This window comes from Ursus arctos, unplaced genomic scaffold (assembly GCF_023065955.2).
Source record: "Ursus arctos isolate Adak ecotype North America unplaced genomic scaffold, UrsArc2.0 scaffold_53, whole genome shotgun sequence".
In the NCBI taxonomy this organism is placed as follows: domain Eukaryota; kingdom Metazoa; phylum Chordata; class Mammalia; order Carnivora; family Ursidae; genus Ursus; species Ursus arctos.
In genome coordinates, this window is record NW_026623071.1 from 344,509 (window position 1) to 364,240 (window position 19,732).

General features: G+C 45.2%; 1 protein-coding gene across 4 annotated transcripts in view; it reads left to right on the forward strand.

Moving 5' to 3' along the window:
- LOC113259036 (dihydroxyacetone phosphate acyltransferase) overlaps positions 1-17,771 on the forward strand; it is a 39,784-nt gene extending 22,013 nt beyond the window's left edge. For all 4 annotated transcript variants that reach the window (XM_026504183.4, XM_057307637.1, XM_057307636.1 and 1 more), the window contains 10 exons: positions 24-175; positions 288-418; positions 2,135-2,358; positions 5,166-5,408; positions 6,795-6,874; positions 7,731-7,871; positions 8,900-8,999; positions 9,082-9,175; positions 16,094-16,155; positions 17,460-17,771. In XM_026504183.4, the coding sequence (XP_026359968.2) occupies positions 24-175; positions 288-418; positions 2,135-2,358; positions 5,166-5,408; positions 6,795-6,874; positions 7,731-7,871; positions 8,900-8,999; positions 9,082-9,175; positions 16,094-16,155; positions 17,460-17,503 (1,271 nt within the window). In that variant the 3' untranslated portion in view covers positions 17,504-17,771. The remainder of the gene's footprint in view (positions 1-23; positions 176-287; positions 419-2,134; positions 2,359-5,165; positions 5,409-6,794; positions 6,875-7,730; positions 7,872-8,899; positions 9,000-9,081; positions 9,176-16,093; positions 16,156-17,459) is intronic.
- The last annotated feature ends 1,961 nt before the right edge of the window (positions 17,772-19,732 follow it).

The window sequence follows — 19,732 nt, forward strand, 5'->3', positions numbered from 1 at the left end:
AAACCATTTCTTCCTGTTGACAGGTCTTCTGAATGTTGTGATGGAACCATTTTTTAAAAGAGAAGTTTTTGATACCTACCTTGTTCCAATTAGTATCAGTTACGATAAGATATTGGAAGAAACGCTTTACGTGTATGAGCTTCTAGGGGTTCCTAAGCCGAAAGAATCTACAACCGTACGTAAAGGAGAACCAGACTTGCTTTTACTTGAATTTAGAGAAAATGCTGGTTTATACACCAACTTCTTTCTGAACTTACTCTTCTATGTTTCATTTCCTCTGTTATTAGGGATTGTTGAAAGCCAGGAAGATTCTCTCTGAGAATTTTGGAAATATCCACATATACTTTGGAGACCCTGTGTCACTTCGCTCTCTGGCAGCTGGGAGGATGAGTCGGAGCCCATATAACTTGGTCCCAAGGTGCCAGACCTGTGTTTTCGTAATTGACATAGAAATAAGGATGAACATCGGGAAGTGTGGTCGTGATTCTTGAGTTGACTGACCCCTTCTAGGACTGAAACTTGGTTTTCTGAGATCACATATCAGGGAAGCAGAAAGCTTCAGTTAAAGAATTCTGTTTGCAGGGCACCTGGCTGGCTCAGTCAAGTGGAGTGTGCGACTCTCGATCTCGGGGTTGTGAGTTTGAGCCCCAACTGGGTGTGGAGATTACTTGAAAATTTTAAAAAAATTTTTTAAGAAGAGAATTGTCAAAGAAAACAGTTAGCTGCTCGCTATATCACAATGTGATATATGTCAAATACACAGAGTCAGACCGTGCTGCTCGTTCTTCTCAGGGGAATCAGTACCCTCCTACCTGTGCTATGCACACCACCCTACCCATTCTGTGTTGGGGGGAACACTATTGGCAGGTCAGCCAAAGTATGTGGTGAGTATTATTTTTGATCCTAGAAGGGATTATATGATAATAATGAATGGGAGTGGGTCCCTGTCCTCAAGGTTACAGTTTTATTTTGTTTTGTTTTTTTAAGATCTTATTTATTTATTTATTTGAGAGAGAAAAAGAGAGTCTCAGAGGGTGGGGGCGAGAAGCAAAGGGAGAGGGACAAGCAGACTCCGCGCTGAGCACAGAGCCCAGTGCGGAGCTCGATCCCACGACACTGAGATCATGACCTGAGCTGAAACCAAGAGTCAGATGCTTAACCGACTGGGCCACCCAGGTGCCCCAAGAAGGTTGTAGTTTTATGGGCACAGAAATGTATTAGGTTCTTTCAGGACGCAGGTACAGATACGCACTTGGGTTTTCTTAATTTGGAGAAATACCCCTGGGGAAGTAAGGGAGACAGAAATCACCTGCTCAGCCAGGCTTCCCGGGACAACGTCATTCATAATTTGTGTGTAGCGCCAGTGGGCCCGTGGCCACCAGTGAACGTCACTAGCAGCTTCAGCAGCTCTCAAGCAGATGTTGCTTTTTGCTGCCACGGGCTTTCCACCTCTAGTTCTCAGATCGGGCTAGCCGGTTGTTATTAGGATTGGCCCTAGCTTTCACGTGAAGCTCCCTTCCTGTGTGGTTGCTTTGGGTCCTGAGCGTACGCCTGCTTCATCCAGCTCCAAACCAGCTCCTGGTACCATCCGAGTCCACGTTTGGTGATCCGTGCCTGAAGAATCTGTCAGGCGAGGATCGTGGCAGTACTTGGCAGGTAACCTTGAGCTGCTCAGAAGGGCAGTGTAGCAGCCAGGCAAACTGTATAGCCCATCCAGCACAGACGTGAGCGGTGACCGCGTAACCTGGTAAGCGTGTTCTGGGAGACGGGTGTTCAAAGCACGGTGGACTTGGAGAGGACCGAGTAGTTCCGGCTACTGGGGCAGGCCTCCATTTTCAGAGCAGTGATAGATCTGTTTATAAAGCAGCAGCATTTTTTTTTGCCTGGAACCAGGAAGACTAAGACTCGGTCCACTTGCGTGCGTTTTGTCACCTGTCAAGAGTGTACCGTAGAGACAGGTGGACAGGTTTCACTCTAGTAAAGTAAAGGTATATTCTGGCATCGTGACCTGAGAGAATTCACTTGGCAGAAAGTAAGAGAAACCTTCCCAGGGGTCTGTCTTCTCCCACCCCCCCCCTTCACATTAGTGTGGGTAGCAGAGCTGTCATTTGTTCTTCTCTGTTCTTCTCTGTAGGTATATTCCTCAGAGACAGTCGGAGGATGTGCATGCCTTTGTCACTGAAGTTGCCTATAAAATGGAGCTTCTGCAGGTTCAAAACCTGGTTCTGAGCCCCTGGGCCCTGACAGTTGCTGTCCTGCTTCAGAACCGGCCGTCCATGGACTTCGACGCTCTGGTGGAGAAGACTTTATGGCTCAAAGGCTTAGCCCAGGCCTTCGGAGGCTTTCTCACTTGGTCCGGTACGTATGCAGGACTTGTGTGATGAGAGATTTATAGTGAACTACCTGCTGTTCACTCATGAAACCTCTTGAGTCTAGTCGATGCTGGGAACGGCCAGGGATACAAAGAGAAACAAGCCGCAGCCCTGTGCTGCAGCTTCTCCTGGCTCGTGGAAGGCAGGGTGCGTGATTGGTGACGAGGGTCCAGTGAAGTAAACACAGAGAGCTATGGACGGGGCGCCTGGGGGGCTCAGTCGGTTAAGCATCTGCCTTCGGCTCAGGTCATGATCTCAGGGTCCTGGGATTGAGCCCCGCGTGGGGTTCCCTGCTCAGCGGGGAGTCTGCCTCTCCCTCTCCCTCTGCTCATGTGTGTGCTCTCTCTCTCTCTTTCAAATAAATAAATAAAATCTTTTTTAAAAAAAAAAGAGCTATGGACAGACCACAGAGGGTTGCTGAGAGTACCGTGTAGGGAAGGGCCCCTGCTCAGGAGGGTTTCATAGAAGTGACTTTTGACGTCAAGTTCCATCTTGATGGAAAGGTAGGAGCCGTTCAGGAAGATGAGCGGGCGAGGGATTGCTAACGTAGGAGCAGATTTTAAGCAGGGAAGCATGACTGAAAACAACCACAGAAAACAGCCCCTGTCAGTTTTAAAAGATGGGCCAGAGCTGGGAGAGGGTATCGGAGGCAGGGAGATGGGCCAGAAGGCTGCTCGGCCTCAGTGAGAAGGGCAGGAGCCTGGACCGGAGGCCATGGCAGAGTCAGGGAGGAGCTACGAGATGTTTAGGCAGAGCTGCTAGAGGAAGGGGCTATCGAATTGGATGGTGGTCATCAATAGGGAAATGAAGATGAATCTGACACGTGTCCCAGTATTTTCAGTCTCGTGGGAGGCAAAGGACATGTTGAGTGTGATTCAGGTGGAAAATCCTGAGAAGAGAATAGTTACAGTGCTAACTCCTGTTGGCCCAGGAGCATGTAAGAACACAGGCACCTCTTTCTACGCATTTTGCTTTTCCAAGGTGGGATAAATAGGTGGCCAGTTCACCGCTAAGAGTCTCTGGCAATTAAAATAACTCCAGTGATCCTGGGGAGAGAGCCTGTTGGTATCTAAGTAACAGAATCGTGGAAAGTGATTCAGTACTTTTCCAAATCCAGTTCCTTTTTTCTTCTTTACTTGGCTTATCCCATACTTCCAAGCGTTTTCATAGCTAGAGCTCTTTACAGTAAATGTGTCTTCATGCCATACCATGTTCTGTTATGTATATAACATGTATCACAGATTATATCATGACCTTAAGCAAGCTCACAAGGCATGTGAGCCCAGAAGGAAAGCCACAGCCCTCCGTTGCCCCCTCCCAGAATTATTGGCAGCCCTCGTTGCCCACGTGGAGCGGTGCACCTGGTTACTGGAGCCCGGCAGCCAGCGCTTGGGCCCAGGGTAGCAGTAAAATGATCTCCCTTGTCAACAATGTTAAATATCACCATGTCTTCATTATGCCTCTGTAGTTCTAACTCCTTGGCTATGTCCAGGCTAGTGTAGCGTCAGTGTAGTGAGTTACCAGGATCTGTCCTGGGCCCAGTTGTTTAGTTTTCTCTGATGTGGGAAAACCAGAAAATCTCCTCAGCATCCCTCTGTGCTCAGGGAAGCCTGGTGCTGGGGGAGCGCCTCTTGGGTCGCCCTTGTTCACCAGCAAAGTTGCAAAGCAATATTCTTGCAGTGTTGGAATTAATTGGTCTAAGCAAGGAGAGAGAGAGAGAGAGAGAGTGTGTGTGTAAGTGAATGAAGTATGTTTTTATTTTAACAATAACTTTTTATTATGTTATGTTAGTCACCATACAGTATATCCTTAGTTTTTGATGTAGTGTTCCATGATACATTATTTGCGTACAATACCCAGTGCACCATGCAGTATGTGCCCTCCTTAATACCCATCACCGGCTTAGCCCAATCCCCTACCACCCTCCCCTCTGAAGCCCTCAGTTTGTTTCCCAGAGTCCATAGTCTCTCATGGTTTATCCCCTCTTCTGTTTGCCCCCCCTTCATTCTTTCCTTCCTTCTCCTACCGATCTTCCTATTTCTTATGTTCCATAAATGAGTGAAACCATATGATAATTGTCTTTCTCTGCTTGACTTATTTCACTTAGCATAATCTCCTCCAGTCCGGTCCATGTTGCTGCAAATGTTGGATAATCGTTCTTTCTGATGGCTGAGTAATATTCCATTGTATATATGGACCACATCTTAATCCAGTCATCTGTTGAAGGGCATCTCGGCTCCTTCCACAATTTAGCTATTGTGGAAAATGCTGTGAAGCATGTTTTAATCATGAGGCTTCTTGTCTTAGTATTGTTAAATTCACATGTATATGATTTTCTTGTCCTGTAACTTGCTATTGCAATACTTCGGATGCACGTGGTTCCTGAGGAAGTGTTGGTTTTCAGAGTGGGAATTCATATATATTTCAGAATGGCTGACAAATTAAGGATAGATAAGAAAGTGCATTAAATGTCTTTAGAGAGACAGTTGATAGTACTTTTATAAAGTCTCTTTCACAGGGGCGCCTGGCTGGCTCAGTTGGAAGAGCATTATCTCAGGGTCATCAGTTTGAGCCCCACATTGGGCACAGAGATTACTTAAAAAAAAAAACAGAAAAAATATATCTTCCCATAGGGCATCATTACTTCAGTTGGTAGAGCCCAGAGCTAGACCCTGGCACTTGACAGGGAATCTGCCAGCTCACTAGCATTGCTGGACACCAGGCCTAAGATTCCCTGCAGAGACCGGTCCCATTTCTGTGCCGTCCGCCTGAGTGAGCTGTCTCTGTGTGTAGATAATGAACGTGCTGAAGAAGTTATCCAGTCCAACATCCTCCTGCACTCCAACATCGCCAGCCTCGTCAAAGACCAGGTGGTTCTGAATGTGGACTCCGGAGACTCCGAAGTGGTTGATGGACTCATTTTCCAGCATATCACCCTCCTCATGTGCTCGGCTTATAGGAACCAGTTGCTCAACGTTTTCGTCCGTCCTTCCTTAATAGCTATGGCACTGCAGATGGCCCCCGGGTTCCGGAAAGGTAACTCACGGGAATGTGGTCTGGAATTTTGGAAGAGACTGGCCATTCAGTTCCGTATAGAGAGCAACATTTGATGCCTTATAATGCTCAGCCACATGTGTGGAGCCCAGACAGCAGCAAAGAATGGGGCCTGTCCACTCTGAAGAAGTTAGGTTTGTGCCCCCAGTACATGGCTGTCTGCTTCAAATTTGGGAATGGGAAGGGACCTAAGAAATTAACCTAAACCTCTCCTTTTATAAATAAGGAAAGGGAGGCCTAGGAAGTTACGTAATGTCCTAAGCAAGGGTCTGGGACTAGAGCACAGTTCTCCATCTCCTGGCCTGCGGCCCTTTCTCCTTTATGTGGCAGAAGCAGGCGGGGTGGGTAAACAGTCCAGCAGTGTCAGAGTGCCTGCTAGGGACACAGTCATGTTCTAGTGGCGGTGAAGAGTGGAACAATGAATAACACTGTTTTGTTCCCAGGAAGCTGTTGTCAGGGTGAGGGCTGTTCTACCCAGGCTCCACTGGAGTTACTGGAGGGTGAGCCCCACCCCAAATGTTGATTCAGTTGGTCCAGAGTGTGGACCAGACACTGATGTTCTTGGTTTTGTTTTTCAGAGCTCCATAGATAATCCTAAGGAAAAGTCAGACTTAGACCTTTAGCCTTGGAAGGAACCTCAGGTCCTATGTCCAGGCCCTCATTTGTGAATGAGGAGATGGGCCCGGAGAAGTCAGTTTAGTTCAAGACACAGAAAACTCAAATCTTGGTCTTAGTTCTGAGGTTTCTGATCTCGGAGTTCGTTCACAACTAAGGGGTACACGCGTGGTCTTCTTGAGTGTTGGGACCACCCAGAAATTGGAGGCAGTGCTTCACGTCCACACGTCTGTAGATTCTTTGAATGAGAAAGTTCATAGCAGAAAATGTCAGAAAAATGAAGACACCTCTGTAGTCGATGGGCAAGGGGGACCTGTGTGTCTGGAGAACGAGACAGTATTTTCTGTTGTGTGCTGGTATATTCTAGTGCTAAAGATATGGTAAAGACAACAGGAAGTAGGACTAGAGAAGGGATCGAAGTAATTCATTCCTTTCCTTCTCTACTAGGGAGCCGTGGGCAGGGAACGTGAGGCATCCTAGCTTCTAAGAAGTGTAGCGTCTCGCTCAGCAGCACACTGACTGGGTAGAGGCCTGGTTGTGATTCAGATGCAACCGTCGGCACTGCTAAACTGTAGTTTGCTCTTAGGTAAAATTTGGATTGCCAAATAGCTTCCTTTGGGGGCCTGAGTTCTCATCCCTGGCATGGAGTAATATGCCTTTGGAGTGACGCGTTTTGGACAGTCGTGGCCTTCTTGTACTTCCTAAAAGTTTAAAAACCAGTGTTGTAATTGGATGTAATTGATTTATTTCCAGAGGATGTCTACAGTTGCTTTCGCTTCCTGCTCACTGTTTTTTCAGATGAGTTCATCTTCCTTCCAGGAAACGCACTAAAGGTAAATCTTTACAGCCAAAGAGCACAGGTGTGTTCACAGTGAGAGTTCTGGAAGTGTAGGCTTGGATTCACGCGTGTGACTTCCCTTTCTTCAAGGCTACATGCAGCAGAAATACGAGACTCTTGGACACTCGCAGTTCGATGAGCTCTATTTTGATTCTTGGTCAAGTTTAATCAGTAACGTAGGGATTATTTGGTGAGAAGAGAGTCATTCTTTAAACCTGGAGCCACTGTGAATAAATCAGTACTGTTTTGTTAAAAATTTGCCAACCGGTACACATTTTCCTGTTAACAACATGTTGGAATGTGTTGGGCCTTTTGCTTTGAGATTAGAGAGCAGTGGTCTTGCCTGATGGCGTAGACAGCTCGTGATGGATCAGGCCCCCAGAGCTGGACCGCCGGCTTGCTGGGGCGGGGGGGGGGGGGTGTACCAGGATAGACGGAAGGTGGTCAGGTTTCTGTATGCTGTGCCTAGGAGCCCAGGTGTTACTCCGTTGAGAATGAGGTCGGCAGTTTTTTTGAGTATAAGCATAATTCCACATAGTTTTAGGACCTGTTTTATGCACTTCCTATTTAAATTTAAGGAACGCGGCTGTGCAAAGTGAGAAAGTCATCACCCAGGTCATTATTTCTAAGGCTCTTGAATCCTTTGTGTGTTTGCTGTATTTGGGGTTCAACATTTTGAGTGTTGGAACACATGCTTCTCTGGCTGCTAACAACAGAACCTTTTAGAAGCGTTGTGGAATTGGCTAGTGTTCTCTCATTCTGAGGGCACATGGCTGCTGTTCCTGAGACCAGCAGCGTACCCATTAACCTAAATTAGTGGGTGCACCCTATCTTCTCCCCTCCCTTCCCAGGACTTTGAAGAAGGCTGTTACCTGCTCTGTAAAAATGAGACAATACAAGTGACGACAAGGGACATCCTAGTTACAGAGAAAGGAAATACCGTGTTAGAATTTTTAATAGGTCTCTTTAAACCTTTTGTGGAATGTTATCAGGTATGTAACTCTTTTGCAAGTTCTCCTTCATCCTCCCACCCTGTGCTTGCTTCTGGTTCGGAGGTCAAGTGTCTTCCCCAGGTGAATGGCAGAACTAGAGAGATTGCTCAATAGGGTGAAAGAGTCACCTCTCAGGTGAAGATCTTGTTCCCGCAAAGGGGGCCCTTACAGACCCCAGAGGGTAACAGCTTCAGGATGCCCAGAACCAAGCGCCATCATACTGTACCTTACGGCTTTTCTCATAGCTCGGCGTTTGACACATTGCGGGCACTCGGGAAATGCAAGATTGGAATGATACATAATGTCAGTGATTTTAAATCACTAAAAGCTAATTAACAGAAGGGGAAGAAGAGGTTCAAGTGCAAGTATCTGAAAGAGTTTGTCAGAGCTCTAAGGAGTGGTTAAACAGAGAGGGTGTGGCAGAGATGCCCAGCAGGAATGTGCCCCTCAGAGGGGCTGTATGTATTTGCCAGAAGAGGACTCTGGCTCTGAGCACTGGTTAGCAGCCCCCAGGACCGGCGTCCTGGCAGGGCTGCTCTGACCGATGACAGAGACACTGTGCCTAGTCCAGCACTGAGTGGGTATCTGAGAAATGCTACTTCTGCCCCTAAGCACCTTTCTGCAGTACAAGTCATCAAGCATTTGGGGGCCTAACAAACTATTAGGTGTTTTTAGGGAAAAAGCAGTTACACAAAATCTGGCCCCTCTCTTCCTGAGCGTCAGCATAAGATCTGTTAAGCTGATGGTAATTCACTCAACTTGCAACCCGTTAAAGTGAGAAAGCGTATTTTAATAAATGTCAGTACTATTTCAGACTCTATTTCTAATTATAAGCAGTGATACAAGCTCCAGCGAGACCTCCTAAGAATTCTGTAGCTTTTCTGTGCTCAAACTTTGGAGAGTCTTTATTCTGCTCTGACATACCGTAGCTTTCTGTCAAGGGGGACCAGGTCACATCAGTCGCTTCTGCATTGTATTTGGCTACCTTTTTCTCTTTCTGTTCCCCACACTCTTTCTGTTAAAATCAGATAATTTGCAAATACCTCTTGAATGAAGAAGAAGACGACTTCACTGAGAAACAGTACTTGGCTGGAGTTCGAAAATTCACCAGTCAGCTTCTTGATCAAGGTTAGTCACACTTCTGTGGGTGGTGACTTCTTGCAGTTAAGAACAAAAAGAAGTCCACTAACTCTTTCTCCCTCTGTCATAGGTGCCTCGCAGTGTTACGATGTCTTGTCTTGCGATGTACAGAAAAATGCCTTAGCAGCTTTTGTGAGGCTAGGTGTGGTAGAGAAGAAGAAAGTGTAAGTACTGTGTGCGCGGGGCTGGAGGGGCAGTGCCTGCTAACGGCCGCTGAGCACAGAATGCAGACAAAGCGCTTGAAACAGGATACCATGCTTCATTCATCCATCTCCCGATGAGTTATGTCAGTATGAGTTACTGTGCAAATTTTATGTAGTTACAAATAAAGATGGTATTGAAGCAAAGAAAGTATTTTAGGCCAGCATTTTGGCCTTGATCTAATATTGGAATGTATAGGTGAATTTTAAAGATTTTTGGGAAGTGAAGTAGAGTGTGTGTGTGTATATAAGTGTGTATATATATATATACACTTACGTAAGTATATATACTTATGTACACACACACACACAAACATGTATAATACATAAAGACACACATATGTGTACGTGCAGATAGTTAGCTGTTTCCTCTTCTGAGTGAATGAATGTAAGAGTGACCAAGCTTCGTGGGCAGAGTCTGGTAGTATGTCTCTTATGTCATCAGAAGGAGGAAGCATGAAGCCAGCAAGCAGGGCAGGAGCAATGGGCTTGTCAATTACTTAAAGACTTGGTCTTGAGGAGGAAAAAAGATGGCGGAGGAGTAGGGAACCCTGTATCAACCAGTATCCTGAATTAAGCTGGATATCTACCAAACCATTCTGAACACCCATGAAATCTGCCTGAGATGTAAGAAGATATATCTGGATCTCTACAAACAGAATATCTCCCGCCATTGGTCTTGAGCTATGAAGCGGGCAGCTGTGATTCTGTGGGCAGATATCAGAAGATAAACAGAAGAGGGAGGGAGCCTTCATAAACTTGTGCCAGGAAGGTGAGATAACGCCAGAGCGCGAAGCCTCCTGAGCTGGGAACCAGGCACAGGCTCGCAGACCGGTAGCGGTGGGAAAGGACTTTAGTGCAGCCCCCCAGACAGAAACCTGGAGCTACGGGTGCACGTGTGAGAACCGGGGGTGGCTTGCGGTTTTAGAAGCACAAAGTGCAGAGATGTGCCAGCCCCGGAGCGACATCTGGGAGTGCTGCTGTGGGGCACACAACCCAGGAGACTGCGGTTTTTAGCAGCACAGACAGAAACGGAGACAGTGTGTCCTGGAGAGAGAGTGAAGAACAGACTGCAATCTCTCTGTTCTGAGACAGAGGTTTGGATGTGGTTACTTCTGCTCTGACTCTCAGAAGAGACGCAGAAAGCCATCAGAGAAAGCTACCAGAGAACAAAAGCCCCAAAAAACCAGTTTTCACTGAACCCATTTCCCCCACACACACACAGGGGCAGGACAGCTCTGCCCAAACAGGGTTACCTGAGTAACAGCATGGCAGGCCTCCCTCCCCCAGAAGACAGGCTGGAAGAACAAGAAACCAACAACCCTAAGGTCCCTATAAAACAGGTGCATCTTGCTTGGGTCGTGGTCTGTGATTTGAACTCTGTACATTCCCTCAAACACCCCCAACAGAAGACTAAGAAGAGGAACCCCCCCAACAAAGGAAAGAATCAGAGACCGTCGCCTCTACCATAGAACTAATGGATATGGATATAACCAGGATGTCAGAAATAGACTTCAGAGTAACATGAAGTCAAGATCTAGGCTTGAGAAAAATATTAACGACAATATAGAATCTCTAAAGGCTAAAATGAGAACGAATCTGGCCGAACTTAAAAATGCTATGAATGAAATGCAGTCTAAACTGGATACTCTTGACTGCCAGGGTAAACGAGGCAGAAGAACGAATTAGTGAGCTAGAGGATAAGATGATAGAAAAGGAAACCGAGGCAGCATGGGAAAAACAGATTAAAGCCCAAGGGATCAAACCGAGAGAGATTAATGACTCAATGAAACGTTCCAATATCAGAATTATTGGGATCCCTGAGGGGGTAGAGAGAGAGAGGTCTAGAAGATATATTTGAGCAAATCGTAGCTGAGAACGTCCCTAATCTGGGGAAGGAAACAAACATTTGTGTCCAAGAGGCAGAAAGGACCCCTCCCAAGATCAATGAGAACAGACTGACACCCTGACGTATAATTGTACAATTCGCAAATCTTAGATCCAAGGAAACAATCTTAAAAGCGGCGAGGGGGAGGAGATTTCTTACGTACAGAGGGAGGAACATCAGAATAACATCAGACCTGTCCACTGAGACCTGGCAGGCCAGAAAGGGCTGGCAAGACATATTCAGGTTACTAAACGAGAAGAACATGCAGCCAAGGATACTGTATCCAGCAAGGCTGTCATTCAGAATGGATGGAGAGACAAGGAGCTTCCAAGACCGGCAAAAACAGAAAGAATATGTGACCATCAAGCCAGCCCTGCAAGAAATATTAGGGGGGTTCTATAAAAGGAGAAAGACCCCAAGAGTGATAGGGACTAGAAATTTACAGAGACAATCTGTAGAAACAAGGACTTCACAGGCAACATGATGATAATAAAATCATATCTTTCAATAATCACTCAATGTGAATGGCCTAAATGCTCCCATGAAACGGCACAGGGTTGCAGATTGGATAAAAAAACATGACCCATCCATATGCTGTCTACAAAAGACTCATTTTGAACCTAAAGATACATCCGGACTGAAAGTGAGGGGATGGAGAACCATTTTTCATGCCAACGGACCTAAAAGAAACCTGTGGTAACAATTCTCATATCAGACAAATAAGATTTTAAGCTAAAGACTATAGTTAAGAGATACAGAAGGATACTATATCATTCCTAAAGGGCCTATCAAACAAGAGGATTTAACAATTGTAAATATATATGCCCCCAACATGGGAGCAGCCAACTACATAAGCCAACTGTTAACCAAAATAAAGAAACATCTTGATAATAATATGTTAATAGAAGACCTCAACACTCCACTCTCAGCAATAGACAGATCATCTAAGCAGAGAATCAACAAAGACACAAGAGCTCTGAATGACACACTGGACCAGATGGACTTCATAGGTATATACAGAACATTCCACCCTTAAACAACAGAATACTCATTCTTCTTGAACACATGTGGAACTTTCTCCAGAATATACCACATAGTGGGTCACAAATCAGGTCTCAACTGATACCAAAAGATTGAGATTATTCCCTGCATATTCTCAGATCACAATGCTTTGAAACTGGAACTCAATCACAGAAAAAAATTGGAAGAAATTCAAACACTTGGAAGCTAAAGACCATCCTGCTTAAGAATGTTTGGATCAACCAGGAAGTCAAAGAAGAGCTTAAACAATTTATGGAAACCAATGAGAATGAAAACACATCGGTCTAAGACCTGTGGGATACTGCAAAAGTGGTCCTGAGGGGGAAACGCATAGCTATCCAAGCCTCACTCAAAAGAATAGAAAAATCCCGAATACGCAGACTAACTTTACACCTTAAAGAACTGGAGAAAGAACAACAAATAAAGCCTAAGCCAAGCAGGAGAAGAGAAATAAGATTAGAGGAGAGATCAATGAATTAGAAACCAGAAATACAGTAGAGCAGATCAATGAAACTAGAAGCTGATTCTTTGAAAGAATTAATAAGATAGATCAGTAAACCACTGGCCAGACTTATCCAAAAGAAAAGAGAAAGGACCCAAATTAGTAAAATTATGAATGAAAGGGGAGAGATCACGACTAACACCAAGGAAATAGAACCAATTATTAGAAATTATTATAAACAACTATATGCCAATGAGTTAAGGAACCTGGAAAAAATGGATGCCTTCCTGGAAACCCATAAACTATCAAGACTGAACCAGGAAGAAATTGACAATCTGAATAAACCAATAACCAGTAACAAAATTAAAGCAGTGATCAAAAACCTCCCAAAAAACAAGAGTCCAGAGCCTGATGGATTCCCAGGGGAACTCTACCAAACATTCAAACAAGAAATAAGACCTATTCTCCTGAAGCTGTTTCAAAAAATCGAAACAGAAGGAAAACTTCCAAACTCATTCTCTGAGGCCAGTATTACCTTGATCCCAAAACCAGGCAAAGACCCCATCAAAAAGGACAATTACAGATCAGTATCCCTGATGAATATGGATGTCAAAATTCTCAACAAGATCCTAGCTAATAGGATCCAACAGTACATTATCATCCTTATCACGACCAGGTGGGATTTATTCCTGGGATCCAAGGGTGGTTCAACATTCGCAAATCAATCAGTATGACAGAACACGTTAATAAGAGAAGAGACAAGAACCATATGATCCACTCAACTGATGCAGAAAAAAAGCATTTGACAAAATACAGCATCCTTTCCTGATTAAAACTCTTCAGAGTGTAGGGATAGAGGAAACATTCCTCAATTTCATAAAAACCATCTGTGGAAAGCCCACAGCAAATATCATTCTCAATGGGGAAAAGAGCTTTTCCCTTAAGATCAGGAACACGACAAGGTTGCCCACTTCTGCCACTGTTGTTCAACATAGTACTAGAAGTCCTAGCATCAGCAATCAGACAACAAAAAGAAATGAAAGGTATTCAAATTAGCAAAGAAAAAGTCAAATTCTCTCTCTTCGCAGATGACATGATACTTTATGTGGAAAACCCAAAAGACTCCACTCCCAAATTACTAGAACCCATATAGCAATTCAGTAATGTGACAGGACACAAAATCAATGCACAGAAATCGTTGCATTTCTATACACGAACAGTGTAACTGTAGAAAGAGAAATTAGGGAATCAATTCCATTTTCAATAGCACCCAAAACCATAAGATACCCTGGGATAAACCTAACCAAAGAGGCAGGTAAAGGATCTATACTCTAGAAACTACAGAACACTTATGAAAGAAATTGAAGAAGACACAAAAAGATGGAAAAACATTCCATGCTCATGGATCAGAAGAGTAAACATTGTTAAAATGTCTGTGCTGCCCAGACCAATCTGTACTTTTAGCACCATCCCAATCAAAATACAAGTGGCATTTTTCAAAGTGCTGGATCAAACAATCCTAAAATTTGTATGGAACCAGAAAAGACCCCGAATCACCAAGGAAATGTTGAAAAAGAAAAAGCTGGGGGCATCACGTTGCCTGATTTCAAGCTATATTACAAAGCTCTGCTCACCAAGACAGAGTGGTACTGGCACAAAAACAGACACATAGACCAATGGAACAGAATAGAGAGCCCAGATATGGACCCTCAGCTCTATGGTCAACTAATCTTCGACAAAGCAGGAAAACATATACAATGGGAAAAAGACAGTCTCTTCAGTAAATGGTGCTGGGAAAATTGGATGGCTATATATAGAAGAATGAAACCCAACCATTCTCTCACACCATACATAAAGATAAACTCTAAATGGATGAAAGACTTCAATGTGAAACAGGAATCCATCCAAATGCTAGAGGAGAACATAGGCAGTAACCTCTTCAACATCGGCCACAGCAACTTCTTTCAAGACACATCTCCAAAGGCAAGGGAAACAAAAGCAAAAATGAATTTTTGGGATTTCATCAAGATAAAAAGCTTCTGCACAGCAAAGGAAACAGTCAACAAAACAAAGAGGCAACCCATGGAATGGGAGAAGATATTTGCAAATGACACTTCGGATAAAGGGCTGGTAATCTAAGATCTATAAAGAACTTCTCAAACTCAACACCCAAAAAACAAATAACCCAGTCAAAAAATGGGCAGAAGACATGGACAGACACTTCTCCAAGGAATACATACGAACGGCTAACAGACACATGAAAAAATGGTCAACATCATTAGCCATCAGGGAAATTCAAATCTAAACCACATTGAGATACCATCCTACACCAGTTAGAATGGCAAAAAGTGATAAGCCAGGAAACGACAAATGTTGGCAAGGATGTGGAGAAAAGGGATCCCTCTTACACTGTTGGTGGGAATGCAAGCTGGTACAGCCACTCTGGAAAACAGTGTGGAGGTTCCTCAAAAAATTAAAAATAGAGCTACCCTATGACCCAGCAATTGCACTACTGGGTATTTACCCTAAAGATACAGATGTCGTAAAAAGAAGAGTCACGTGCACCCCAATGTTAATAGCAGCACTGTCCACAATAGCCAAACTGTGGAAGGAGCCGAGATGCCCTTCAACAGATGAATGGATAAAGAAGATGTGGTCCATATATACAATGGAATATTACTCAGCCATCGGAAAGAATGATTACCCAACATTTGCATCAACATGGATGGGACCGGAGGAAATTATGCTAAGTGAAATAAGTCAAGCAGAGAAAGACAATTATATGGTTTCACTTATATGTGGAACATAAGGAATAGCATGGAGGACATTAGGAGAAGGAAGGGAAAAATGAAGGGGGTGGAAATCAGACGGGGAGACGAACAATGAGAGACTGGACTCTGGGAAACAAACTGAGGGTTTCAGAGGGGAGGGGGAAGGGGGGATGGGTTAGCCCAGGGGTGGGTATTAAGGAGGGCACGTATTGCATGGAGCACTGGGTGTTACATGCAAACAATGAATCCTGAAACACTACATCAAAAACTAATGATGTACTATATGGTGGCTAACATAACAGAATAAATAAAGAGTTGACCTTGAGGAAGACTATTGAGAAGTAGTCTTGGAGCACCTGGCTCGCTCAGTTGGTAGAACCTGCGACTCTTGATCTTGGGGTCATGAGTTCAAGTCCCATGTTGGGTGTAGAGATTGCAAAACAAACAAACTTGAAAAGAAAAGTAGTCTTGGGACACCTGGGTGGCTCAGTCGGTGAAGCGTCTGCCGTCAGCTCAGGTCATGATCCCCGAGCCCTGGGATCAAATCCCACATCCAGCTTCTTGCTCATCAGGGAGGCTTCTTCTCCCTCTACCTGCCGCTCCCCCTGCTTGTGCTCTCTCTCTCTCTGTGTCAAATAAATAAAATCTTTTTAAAAAAGAAGAGTAGTCTTACTGTATAATGAACATCGACTTCCCCTACCTAAGTTTATGTAATAAGAACTTTTTGCTTTTTTTCCTAGAAATAATGACAGTGTATTTAATGTGAACGAACCTGCCATGACAAAATTAGAAGAAATGCTCGGTAAGTACAGTTTAGTGGCATGTGATGCGTTTTCACGTTGTGTTTATCACATATAGTAACACAAGAAAGTATGTTATGGCACCAAATACTTTTATCAGAATGAACAACAGAGTTTTAATATCAACAGGACTATTTATATCATCTAGGTTTTGCTCCAGGAAGGTAAGGAGAAAGTGCAGAGAAAACACAACCAGCAGAACATGGTCAGTCTTCTACATAATTATCAGTGTCTAGCATAACTAATTAGGGTCTGAGATCTGGACCCTTCACATCCAGTCTTGGTGGACGTGGAGAAAATACCTGTTATCTGAGTCCTTGGCTTTATTCTCTTCCTCTCTACTCTTGGATCCCTTCTTTCCCTGGCAAAGGGTTGGGATTAGTGTTCACAGCATATAGACTTTCTGAGCTCAGAATTGGGGCTGATAGCATACCCTTGGGAGAACAGTCCTTCAGCTTATCAGCAGATAGTCCAGCTCAGAAAGGCAGGGTCATTCGTTTGCAGTATGAAGAGAGTCAAGAGTGTGGGTATAAGGAAAGAGATCTAAGAGGTCAGAGGAAGTAATGAACATTTCTCTTGGGAATGATGGGGTGGTTTTAGAAAGGGAGGGTGTCAGTGTTTGGAAAAAAAAATAACAACTTACCTGTTGATATATTGAATAAGCACTACATTGTTGAATGGATATTCTTATAAATAGGTCTCTCGTACCTGATCCTAATTCAGTACATTTGTCAGACCTGTGTGGAAGAGCTTCAGGGAGATGTCCGGTGGGATGAGGGGAAACCATATGGTAAAAGAAAGTGGTTGAAGAAAAAGGGTAGAAGGCAAAGGAATGGTTGACATCAGTAGGGAAGGTGGAAATACTAGTTTCTTGTTGAAGAAAATACGAAGGTTGAAATCCCAGTCTTCTGTTTATCTTATGTCTGAAATCTCAGAATATGTACCCTTGAAACTCGATCTGGAGTTTGGTAAGAGGGGCATGTAGCTGAAACAATCCCCAAAACCCTTATTCTGTGAGGATGATGGAATTGATTTCTTAATCACAGGTGGCAAATACAACATGGGAATGAATGTATTAGCACATGCTAGACCAGAAGTCCCAAAAGCAGACTGGGTTCTGATCCTGGCTCTGCCGGTGGCTGTAGGGGGTGTGAGGGGTGGGGACTGCTGCTGCTACCCCTGCGGAGGGGCAGGGGTCTCCATCAGTGTTCTGTCAGCCTGTGAAACCACACAAGGCTTAAACAGCTGTATGAGGAAGGACAAACTCAAGGTCATCTTATGGGCTGTCTTTTTTTTTCCCTCTTAGGTTGTAAGACACCAGTAGGAAAGCCAGCAACTGCAAAACTTTAATATTGCCAAACAGTTACGAGAAATTTGGTCACATAATTGCTGTCATCCAAGGACTCTTACTCCAACAGGCAGGAACATGAAGGAAAAGAGCCATCTGCTCAGGCTTCATACGACAGGAGAGCCATGGGCTCGGCAGAGAGGAAGAGGTGACCGGTGTAAGCAGTCTGTGTGATCCTCTCCACCACGACACTTAAAAAGGCATTCGTGTCCAACTCTGTGTGTGTTTTAAAATAAAACAGTCTTTTGGAAACATGTTTGGAAAAACAAAGCCCAGTCCTATTTCACTAACACTTGCAAATTCTTATCACATGTACTAAACTTTTATGCCGACTTGTGAATTACAGTGTGACATGGACACTGAACGCGTGTCAGAAGCAAACCGCCGGGGAGGGCACAGCTCCATTTCTCGTGACTGTCCTTGCATCCAGTGGCCTCAGACCAATACGGGTTTGGCAGAGCTGTGCCATAACTTAGCCAGCGTATGTAAAAGTTTGCCACCCAAGGGCCCATCACTAAAACTGCTTTAGAGAAAGTTCGTGCAATAAAGAGAAGTTACATGATGTAGCATGAATAGGTTTAAGAAAAAAAAAATGGGCCTAGGAACTCGGGAGAAGAGGCGGCGTCTGGCTTAGTCAATAGAGCACGTGACTCTGGATCTTGCTGTCCTGAGTTCAAGCCCCACGTTGGGCATAGAGATTACTGAAAAATAAATAAACTGTCGGGGCGCCTGGGGGGCTCAGTCGGGTAAGCATCAGAGTTCGGCTCAGGTCATGAACCCAGGGTCCTGGGATGGAGCCCCGCACTGAGCTCCCCACTCAGCAGGGAGTCTGTTTGTCCTCCTCTGCCCCTGCTTGTGCTGACTTGCTCTTTCTCTCAATCTTAAAAAGTGGGGTTGGTTCTGGACTGCCTCAGAAGACCAGCATGGCTGAAGCAAGAGTCATGGGCAGTGAAATTAAAAAGAAGGGCAGGAGTAGGAGTCTGCTAGGGCCGCCATAACCCAACACCAGACAGGGTGGCGCACACAGCAGAAGTTTCTTTCCTCGCAGTTCCGGAAGCTACAAGTCCCCAGATCAAGGTGCCAACAAGGTAGGGTTCGCTCTCGGGCCTCTTTCTGGGCTTGGAGGAGGCCACCATCTTGCTGTGTGCTCCCTCATTACTCCACGGAGCCCCCATTACTCCCCAAAGGCTCCATCTCCACAGTGATGTTGGGGGTGGGTGGTTAGGGCTCGAAGATCAACATTTGAGGGGCCACAAGTCAGTCCACAGCAATAGAGTCAACACAAATGAGGGCTTAGGGACTCTCGTAAAACATTTGAACTGGAATGTAAGTGCCTCTAAAAATGTTGGAAAGTTTCGGCGTGTGGTGCCAGAACTCCCTGTGTCAGGATTGCTGGGATGCGCGTTGGTGTTGCAGAGACCCCGCCGTTCTGCTGCTTAGGCAGACTGTGGCGAGCCGCCGCGCTAGCCCGTGCACTGGCGCCGGGTGGGTCCTCTGCGTGGCACTGCTTGTTAGGGAAGCCGGAGATTCATGAGTGTTGACACTAAGTGGAGGAGTCAATTAAGCAACATTCCCTGGCAAAGGATTTCATGGCATGCCAGCTAGACAGGGGCACTGAGCTGCTGCCGCCCAGGGAGAGAGTGTGAGTCCAAAGCAGCCGAGAGCCCCGGACCTGAGCCAGTCCTTGCCGAGTAGGTGGGTCTTAGACAGAATCCCAATTTTGGTGATTTGGTTTTCTCCGTGGCATTCATACTGTGCATATAAAGGGGTAAAATGACTTGTTTGCATTGAACACATGTCAGGTCTGGGGGCAAAGCCTGGAGTTCCAGGTGCCTGTGCCCATCAGCTTCTCTCCTGGCAGCTCTGACATGACAGCCAGCAAGCGAGCGAGTCGTAGAGGGGCAGGAAGCCGGGGTGCGGCCAAAACCGAGTGAGGCCTTGGAGCAGAGGCTGCTGTGAGAGCCGGACCTCTGTCTCGAGTAACTCAAGTTAACCAAGCATCTTAGATGATGGCGTGCTTCCAAAGCATGTACCGCATACCCTACCCCACACATGCCCCCGTACACAGCCAGAGCTTTAAACTGCACTGCTGGCCCTCAGCCCTTCCACTCCCGCCATTCTAGAAAGTCTGAAGCTGCCACTGCTTTGAAGTAAGTAAAAAGGCCCATAGCATGTAGCTTTCCAAGAAAGTCTCCTATCCAAACACAATATAATGTAGCAGCTAAAAATGC